The 10,025-nt window shown below is 37.5% G+C and overlaps 1 protein-coding gene across 1 annotated transcript; it reads left to right on the top strand.

Moving 5' to 3' along the window:
- The first annotated feature begins 1,669 nt into the window (after positions 1-1,669).
- Positions 1,670-4,226, top strand: si:ch211-266a5.12 (uncharacterized protein LOC557488 homolog). Its single transcript, XM_056749069.1, has 6 exons — positions 1,670-2,110; positions 2,323-2,385; positions 2,879-3,037; positions 3,472-3,537; positions 3,625-3,687; positions 3,774-4,226. The coding sequence occupies exons 1-6, from the start codon at positions 1,952-1,954 to the stop codon at positions 3,861-3,863; spliced, it is 600 nt and encodes a 199-aa protein (XP_056605047.1). The 5' UTR covers positions 1,670-1,951; the 3' UTR covers positions 3,864-4,226.
- Positions 4,227-10,025: the final 5,799 nt, after the last annotated feature.

Genomic DNA, 10,025 nt, shown 5'->3' with positions numbered 1-10,025 from the left:
TTCCCTTAAGCACGTTAAAGTGCTTCCTGTTTACATAGACATGCATTTCAAGGAAGTCGAGTAAAGGTTGGTAAAGTGAGCATAAAACAAAGCTCCTGTGCGACAGACAATGACTCTGGAAAGCCCCCCCACCCCTCCACTATCATCTTTGTCTGTTTTCATTTGACAAAGATGTTAAGTGGTCAATGCTGAACGCTGGAAATTCCTCAAGTCTGGGGAATGCACAGCAAGGTGCAATTAATGTTGAGACTCAACACAAACAGAATCGAAAGCTGGAATAGAACTGCTGTGTAAACACAATAGAGGACAGAACTGTTCACATAGGTGAAGAATTTGGACATTTTCCATCAGGTGGCATTAAAAGGCCAATTCTGGACAAATGCTGTTAGTGTTGCGTCCATATTGTAAAAAGGAACGAAATTTGATACACCTCGATATTTGTTTACAGTACATCCATTAATTGATAGTAAATTGTAATAATGGCAGGTGGTTGTGTAATTTTAGTCATTTGTATTCTCCCGGTGCAAAACAAACCCACTCACATTACTGTATTTCTACCATAATGGTGGAAATGACATTAATCCGGCTAATTTTATGGCAAATACAGTATTTGCGGCATCCTAAACCTGCAACAATAATATTGTAAGTCGCTTTGGATAAAAGCGTCTGCTAAATGTCTAAATGTAAATGTAAATATAAATGTATTTACAGAGTTTCTGAGTCTATCGATTTCATCTCAAGCACATTCTTCGCTGACACGGTTTGTTATGTCTTTGGTAACAACGTCCTTGTTAAAGTTTTGCATAAAAATGAGGAAATAGTTGGCCATGTTGTAAATTACAACACTGAGATCATAACTTGTTCACATTTTCAAGTTTTCACATCATGAATAATATTGAAATGCGTTGATTATTTTCATATTTGAATGATGCTATTACTATTCCAGTCCGAGACTTTTTTATACTTTAAATCTAACCTATCTTAAGACCTTACATTTCAAAAAAATGTCTGCATGTTATAAAATCTCCCAAAAGTTGAATGAGATCTTCACATAAAAAAATCAAAACAATTTGACATAAGAGTGAACACAGCTCGGTAATCTGCAATTATTGTTTAGGTCGTTTACAAGTCACTTTTTATAAAATCGTCTGCTAAATTAATAAATGTAAAATGCTATGTAAATGTATCACTTGAGAATCACACAATAGCATGAGAAAATGCATTTCCCATGTGATGCAACTGACCTTAAAAAACAAGATTACGATGAGAGAGAAAGAGTTGAAAAGTGGCCTAGATTTTCAAACTTTCCCGCGTGGGTTTCCATTAGTGACCTCTTACCTTTTCCGTTTAAAAAGATCCTTCAAACGTTCAATTTATTTTCCAGAGATTTTATAGAGACTAGAGACTCCTTAAACAGTTGCAAATATGACATTACAGTACCTGCTTAATTGTAAAATTATACTATCATGGCACGCCTTTTAATCCTTTAATGAACTTTCCTTGACCAAGACTGTGGTTTGCGTTGAGTTGTAGAATCTGGGACATACACAAGCCACAGAAATGTCATGACCTCATTATACACTTATATTTCAATCGTGTGGTGACTTAGTTTAAACTCCATCAAAAGTGAGAAGGTGCATTCAAACATCACATTCCTCAGCGTCAACACCTCACTGGCTCACACCAGTTCCCCGTTGGATACCGAATACGTCGTGGATTAAGGTTCAGTGAAAGAGGACGCAACTGATATCCATCTCAGAGTGTGATCTAGACAGGCGAATCAGAAACAAACAAAAGTCCAAGGGGGGGAAGGTGACGTAACCAGGAAACTAGAACAAATATAAAAAGGTGAGGAGCAGAGAAGACAAGTCAGGGAAGAAAGGAACTAACCAGGTTTTCTGTCAGGATCTCCATTCAACCAATTATTCAACTCTGCACCTCTAGACTAAACATGGCTGTTGCTTTACAATACGTTTGTCTGCTCCTGACTTTTGCCGTTCCGATACACGAGTGCGTGGCGGTGCGTCAGGATCCCAAGTGTGTCACAGGGGAACCTTGCTTTGATCTGGGCACAGTGGAGACAATGGCTAGACGGGTCAGCAAGGATCTGGTGAGTACTGTAGTCGGATTCTAGTATTGGGCTGTGATGCTTCTTTACCTCAAATGCATTGTCCATATCAAGTCATACCAATGAGACAAATGCTACAACAAGAAAAACAAAGTTATATCCAAAGCAAGTGCTGAAATGCCGAATCAGTTTCCAAACATGCTTTTTCTTGAAATACCCTGGATATTTGCTAATGGTTTTCACGACCCTCTCAGATAGATGCAGATGGAGAGAACATCCTTATTAAACACAACTCCTTCGACAAAATTCGGAAAAAGGTAAGAGATTATGTATAGAAATGATATGATGCAGTGTATATGTAGTATATGCTGTAAAGATATTGATGTATGCAGTTCATATTAAGGGAAAAGTTCAACGCCCCCCAAAAAAAGATCATAATCATTTACTCGCCCTCATTCCAAACCAGTACGACTAACTTCTGCAGAACACAAAGGAAGATATTTTAAAGAATGGTGGTAGCCAAACAAAAACGGTCCCCATTGACTTCCATTGTATTTACACAAAATATATTCTTTTCGAGTTTTGTTTATGAAAGAGTCATTTATAGGTTATAACACCACGAGTGTGAATAAATCGTGACAGATTTTTGATTTTTGGGTGAAACATTCCTTAAAAAAATAGTCATGGCCGTATGCATGTATTTATTTCCTTTGAACTCAGATTTACAATACATTTGTTTTGTAAAGGCCCGTTTAAGGCGGCATCAGATTGCTCCGATGTAAATTGTACTGTAACATTCTTATTCCTTAGAAAGACCTTCACAGCTGCGTCCTTCAGAAAATCATCGATCTCTTCGAACATGTTCTCATAAGAACGGAGGCGAAGTCATCTAATCCGCACGAAGGAGATCTGGACCACCATTTGGAGCTCATACATATTATGGATCGCCTCAGGAACTGTGTTTATAAGGTCAGCTACCATTTCCCATGTATTATTCTTGAGTGCCCTAAGTTTATAAGTAATATTGTTGAGTGCCCTAAGGGGATGCAGTTCATAAAATAAAGGCCAAAAATGGAAATGTTCCAATGGGTTGACCTTGTTCAGCAACATATTTAATATTTTGGAATCGTAGATGCCAAAAATCCCATTATGTTCGGGAATAAAATTTGGCTAGCATTTGGAGGCTATACCCAACATTGCATGCTTATGCCCCCATGCTTCTTCACCACCTTAACCAGCAGAGCTTTCTCTGTCGACCAACTTCACCAAAAAACCAAGCAGGTTGACCAGCTTCACCTGCTGGTGAACAGAAACACTTTTAGCGACTCCTCGAAAGTGTTTTGTATTACTTTTGGCCTTGATGAAACCACTGACAATATTCTTTGACACAACATCCGTTTCAGGTAAAAAAATGCAAACAACTTTATAAGAAAGCCTACGATCCATCTGACATCACACCACTCCCAAAGGTAAAGGTTCAGTTTCCAAATAAAATATCCAGAATATTGTGTAGATGTAACCCTACACTAGGTTACAAATTCTGTACTTTTGTCTAGAAATCTGAGGCAACTGAGGCAGCTATTGAACAGCTACTAAAACTAAAATATGCAAGTGATAGGGTAAGTATGTTCCCTACGAATTACAGCTTTGAACGTCCGTTGAAGAATCATTAAACCCGTGTTCTCTCATTTTTCCCACTCGACAGCTTGATGACGTAAAAATCCAGGAGAGGGTCATGGATGAGCTGAAATCGCTCCATCTCTACATGCCGGGAAAAGGCTTCCGGAAAAGCTGAATGACTAACATTCTGTGGATGTAGTTTTAAAACCTGTTGTCTATTTGTAATCTAACAATGGTTAAGCAGGGATGACCTTGTACAGCCAAAGTGACAATTCAAGGCTGGAAATATTGAGATAACGGGTTTATGATGAGACTTTGTAGTGCGCTTATCCTTAAATGTGTAAAAAAACATTTTTTTTAAAGTAAACTGTATTTAAACAGGGTAAAAGCAACATGCATAACGCTACGTACTTTCGGTGAAAGATTATGAATGTACTGCAGTAAACGCAGATGGTAAAAACTTATTTAAAAAAGCTACTTTTGTAAAGTTGTATGCTACATAACTATTTGACTCCTCAGTAAAACCCTTTATAACTACTGTGTCCATTGCTTTCTTTCCTTGCAAGCATGCTTTTATGATAAATTAATCTACTTTAGATATATGCTTACTAAATGATATTTCTTGGGAAGGCCAAGAGAGGACGAGGACACAAGAGAGGATGACGTCCCCAAATGACTGTGTACAAACAACATACATCATATCAAGAGTACAAAAGCTAACGCTAAATGTAACAGAACTGCTATTTGTCCTTCATGTGCATTTGCCACTCATGCACATGCCCTAACTGCATAAATCAGATGCAAAAATGCACATTGATTTCATGAGGTTAGGCTTGGTGTATATTGAACCATTGGCTAACGCACAACTTGTGAAATACAAACCATGTGAATAGTTCATGATATAGCATCGGCCCAGAGAACCATATTGTTTTTAAAAAACTATTACCATACAATTCAAGTATAAAAGCCAAAAAATATGCAAAAAAAACCCTTCCGCTAGAAAATAATCTACATCCGTGATCGCATTCTGTGACAGTACGTACTGAATCTGAAAAAGGAACTACCTATCGTTCATTAAAACAGTACGTTCTATAAGAGAACATCAGTGCACGAGAAGATGGCACATATAGGACATACTGCATCCGCCATGTTTTATTGTCTTGAGGCCCGTATGCGCTTCGATTTCGGATGCAGGGATAGCCCCTGACAGACTATAAACAGCAACAGAATGTTGTGTTTTTACGCTGCTAAGTGGGGTTGCTAAGAGTGCATAGTGATATAAAGTCCTTTTACGAAAGTTGTGCCACTCTGCCGCCATGTTTGCAATGCCTTCAGGCAGCTATTTACGTCATAGCAAGAACGCCCACGGGCAGCTATTTCAATATAGCAAGATGACATGCAGATATTTATAAAATCGCAGCAAAAATCTCCGTTTCCGATCAAAATTTAAAGCTACATTAAACTACACTGTAAATGTTGTTTGCTAAGCTTAAATTCTGCTAAAATAACCTTTTTCGAGCAACCATAATCGAGCGTTGCATTCCTTCCCATTCATTGTTATGGCAGCGGTGCATGGTGTTGATATATTATCTTTTATACCCAATTCAAATGTTTAAATATCATTTTTAAAGACTTAATCATACATGTTAGATCAAACACCCGAAAAATGACACTGGAAGCGCTTCTAGATCAGTGTTTAAGAGTTGCACATTGGTATAGTGGGGTTAGACGAAACCATGTTTGTTTAGTTTATGTATTAAAGAATGTGACATACCACAACTCTATAATTGGTCTTATGTGCTGGAAATGACACAACGGTTGAGAAACACTGAGGTGAATTATATACAGTTAAAAGGTCATAGAAGAGATTATAAAAGATTACATTCAGGGCAAGGTCAAAATACATCTGGGTCTTTTAAATAAAAAGATGTGAGTGATGAAGCAGTGATGCACTTGTTGAAGCTTGACAAATAAGAAAAAAATAACCAAATTGAAAAACGAAACTTAAAAAAGCGCAAAATGACAAAGCAGGAAATCTCTGATGCATCACTTCAGGAGGCCTAGAAAAGCAAAATCTGTGAAGCTTCACTTTTGTTTTAGCGATTTTTTTCAAAATCATCCCGGAAACCAGCCGGCTGCACAGCAAAAACGCAGGACTCATGCTGAAAACGTTTATATAAAAGAAAATGTGTTGAATAAATGCAAAAAATATTTTTAATTTAAAAATAATACTGCCATTGGAACAATTTTTTATTACATTTATTTTAGCCAAAGGGATTTGAAGTCTATGCCCTTGATGAAAGCATTTCAAATAGAATGAAGAGGATAGGTGTGATCTTTAAAAATTGCAATTGCATCTTTTCCACAAAACAATGAAATAAACACTCCATTGACTGCTGTTTAAGTCCAGTTATCTTATTTGAATAATTTATTATTGATAGTTTATTTTTGTTTAGATTACCATACCAAGCAACAATATTATGTGTAAGGATGCCCTCAACTATTGATCTATATACCATAGTCAGGGTACGTGTACTAATACCAACGTATAATACCATCAATATATTTAAAATAGGAGATTATGTAATATGTGCAGAATGCATGTAGTCATTTACGACGTAACATTGCGAAAAAGCTTGTAGGGCATCATTATTATTAAGGTATTTAGACATCTTGGATCATCCTCAAATACTACAAAAATGTATCATAAAACCACATGTGTGCATGCAAGGACACTGTCTGGATCGGTGATGGGTGTGACCAGCCTCCTCTCATGAAACGATGATGTCACTCAGAAAGCCCCAGTCCCCAGTCACTTCTGGTAAGCCTCTGCTAGTGAAACTTACGATAAACAGAGCAACACAGACCACAAACTCAGCCCCTTCTATTGAAAGGTGGTGTAAAAGAGAGAGACTTTAGCAGCTTCACAGAACTGCTTCGCTGCTTTGGTGGTGAAACAAATGCTTGTGAAAGACCAAAGCAAACTTGAGAATGTGTCGAGAATCCGTTGTAAAAGGTGCTTTTTGCAGGAAAAGGGTTTGTGCGCTGACTCCTCGAAAATGACAAATTAAATCTAGCAGGATGGTTAGAAATGCCAGATCCCCTTTCACCAGTTTATCGCACATTATAACATCAGTCATTGTAAAAAAAAAAAAATTATATCATGTATGAAAAAGTTTAATTTCAGACTGAAAATAAATGCATATCTATTTATATGTACATGTATGCATGCATAAGGCTGTCAGCACTTTCGATCTCACTCAGGTCCTGCTTTGCATCCAAAATGCACCCGTGAGCGTTTTTGCATAATATGTTTAATGACATCAGCCATTACAAACTTGTTCCATGAACCGCCAAGTATCGAGAGGGTTTCAAGGTATCTAAAAAGTATTTTATCGCATAACATACAGCAAAAAGTGAATGTGACATCACCTACATTCACACGGCCCGTGACGACATTTGGGTGTGTGGAGTCTGTGGACCCTCCAGAGACCTAAATGGTCTCCTTTACATCCCAAGACGACATTCCTCATTTTTCTGTAGGATGGTCTTGCGCGTCTTTGAACTAAGATAGATGAGACGTTTTGCCGATCGGGCGTGGAAGTTAGAACAAAAAGTCATGATGGTTAAACTAGATTATAAACCATAGATGTCTCGCTCATCTCGGTTCTCCTCACCGCATCACCCTGCGGAATCACACTTCACCCACGTTTAATTCACTACTGCTTCAAGTTTCGAGGAGAATGAACAAATGGCACAATGCGGAGGCTGAGGATTTCTAAAGGTCCCATTGTCAAACTCTCCAGAAACGTAGGCCCTCGGTTACTTGGAGCTTTAATGCATTTGTCAAGGTATCACACGAACGGTATTGTTATCACGATGTCACTAAATGACACGGATGATATCGGAATGGCCAAAAACAAATACGCGAAAGACATGCCACACATCCCAAAACAAATGATAATATGATTGACACATCAATGATGTCAAATCCATACGTAGAAATGTTGACCTCTAGCAACACATTGCTTTGGTGATGCCATGTAACCATGAAAATACCATATATACACCATACATGTATATACACATTTAGGATTTTCAGGCACACTTCCAAAAATAGACAGAGAAGAGTCATAACAGAGACAAAAAGGGTTATGGTTTAGAGATAGAGATCAGAAACTTCAAGCCAAATTGATACCTATTGTGAAACCAGATCAGACACAAAGGTCAAAAAACAAAGTGGCATCCTCTTTTAGATCAAATCAAATGCTTGTAGATACAAAGGCCAGGCGTAAAAATGGTGCAATAAACCACAACCTTACCAGTAATTCTTCTTTAAGAGTGTTTATGAACACACAAAATAAACTTTTTTACTTCCGAGATGAGAACATAACCTGAAGCCACAAAGAAATGATTAAAATAAAAAAAAAGCGCAGTTACAGCATGTTTTGTTATATACATTAAACGCCACGTTTTCACGATTCGCTGTTCTCTCGTGCATGTTTACACGGGGTAAGCATAAATTCAACCTATATTTCAACGGCTTATTTGCAAAAAGAAAAGGGCAAAAGCTTTACAGTTTCCATAAGCTGTCATTTCAGAACGTGTCACTTCCTGTGCATGCTTTGTTGCTCTGCACGATGCGTGGTTGTAAACATGAACTGTAGGAGTAAGGCCAACAATAGGCAAAAGTCGGACAAAATGATTATTCAAGCAGACGTATGCTCTTTAACAAACTCGACACGATGTTAATTTCAGTTTCATAGACAATGATTTGATAACGATATTAATATAATAATGATATGCTGATGATAAAACTTGTGACTACTGACAAGTTTTTTCCACCAACAGACTAAACTCAGTTTGTCCATTCAGAAAGTTAAATAACACCCAGATGCTCGAGGACTGTCCCCAACCCGAATGGGATTATCTTACAATCATTTCTGTCCCATAGGTGAGAAGGTCAAATAACGAAACCGTGATTGGAAAACTCAGATGAGTCAGGGACCGACCGACCGACCGCCCATACGAGGCGCCCCATGAACTTAAGGTATGAGCGGATTTATTACGCAATTGATGAGAAAGGGTTGAATCTACAGACTGATTATAGTGTGAAATCACTTCAAAAAGCATGTTACGACATGTGTAAATGAATAACTCACATATTTGAATACTTAATAGAAGTCATTTCAATTATCTTAACTTTATTATTAACAGTATTTATTAAATTCTCACAAATGACATGACGAGCTCTGCTTGCAGTTTGCCGTTAGTCTTAACCTTAACGCGGAATATAGCAAACAGGGCATGAGGATGGAAAATATTATTCAAAATGATCGTCTATGACTGGGGCAATTCTTTGAAGACACACTTTGTGAGCTTGTGGTTGATCTGGACTTCCTTGAGGTTAATTCATGAGGTGTGAAAATAGACTTCATTCTCAAGTAGGCCTAGTTAATACTTTTCATAAGCCAAGCAGGATATTGAACTGAGGAGGGGCTGAGGGTCTTTCCAAAAATACTTTTCATCAGTATGGACCACTAACAAGAAACAGCTAACACAATTGAAATTATATGTGTGCAAAAGAAGCATGAGGACTATTCACAATTAGGAGTTTAGTTGCATTGTGTGATTATTAAATCAACCTAGAGAAATTTGGGTTAACCCGGGTTAATAGGGGTCAGGTGAAAGTCATTTAACTAATGGCAAAATGCACCTGTTCAAAGAATAATGCGTGATGATGTAATGGCGCCATCTAGTGGAGAACCGTAAAAGTAACAGTAAAAAAGCATAGGCCATTTTAAATGCAGGCCTGTTCATTTGAAGCTATTAAAGTTTCTTTTATCGAGTTTCTACTTATTAAAGAGTGATATAATTGTATGACATAACATCATATAGATATAAATAACCTTATGTCTGATAATGTTAAATCAATCACATAAATTACTTCCTATAACAATCAATAGAGAACTCCATCTGATACAACCTTTGTTAAAGCACTTCTCAATCTACAGAAAAAGAGAACTTAAATTCCCAGGGAACTACATTAAATGTAAAAAGATCATATGAGGTCATTTGTGCATTAGTACTTTACGATATTCCTCCCTCTTATCTGATGCAGAGTCACTGTCAGGCGTTGACAAAAATTGTTTGGCCTCATTCTTTATGGGTTCAGGAAATTCATGTTCACCTTGTTTATTGCTCGGGTTCTTGGATCAGCTATTCTAAACTAAAACCGCACAACCGGTTTCATAAGGTGTCACACGCACACATTTGGCATTAGAGCACCATAGCTCTTGGCACCAGTATGAGAAAGTATTAGTTATTACAGTTTATT

This window comes from Triplophysa dalaica, chromosome 5 (genome assembly GCF_015846415.1).
Source record: "Triplophysa dalaica isolate WHDGS20190420 chromosome 5, ASM1584641v1, whole genome shotgun sequence".
NCBI lineage: Eukaryota > Metazoa > Chordata > Actinopteri > Cypriniformes > Nemacheilidae > Triplophysa > Triplophysa dalaica.
The sequence above is the reverse complement of the archived record's forward strand: the minus strand, read 5'-3'. Positions and strand labels throughout refer to the sequence as shown.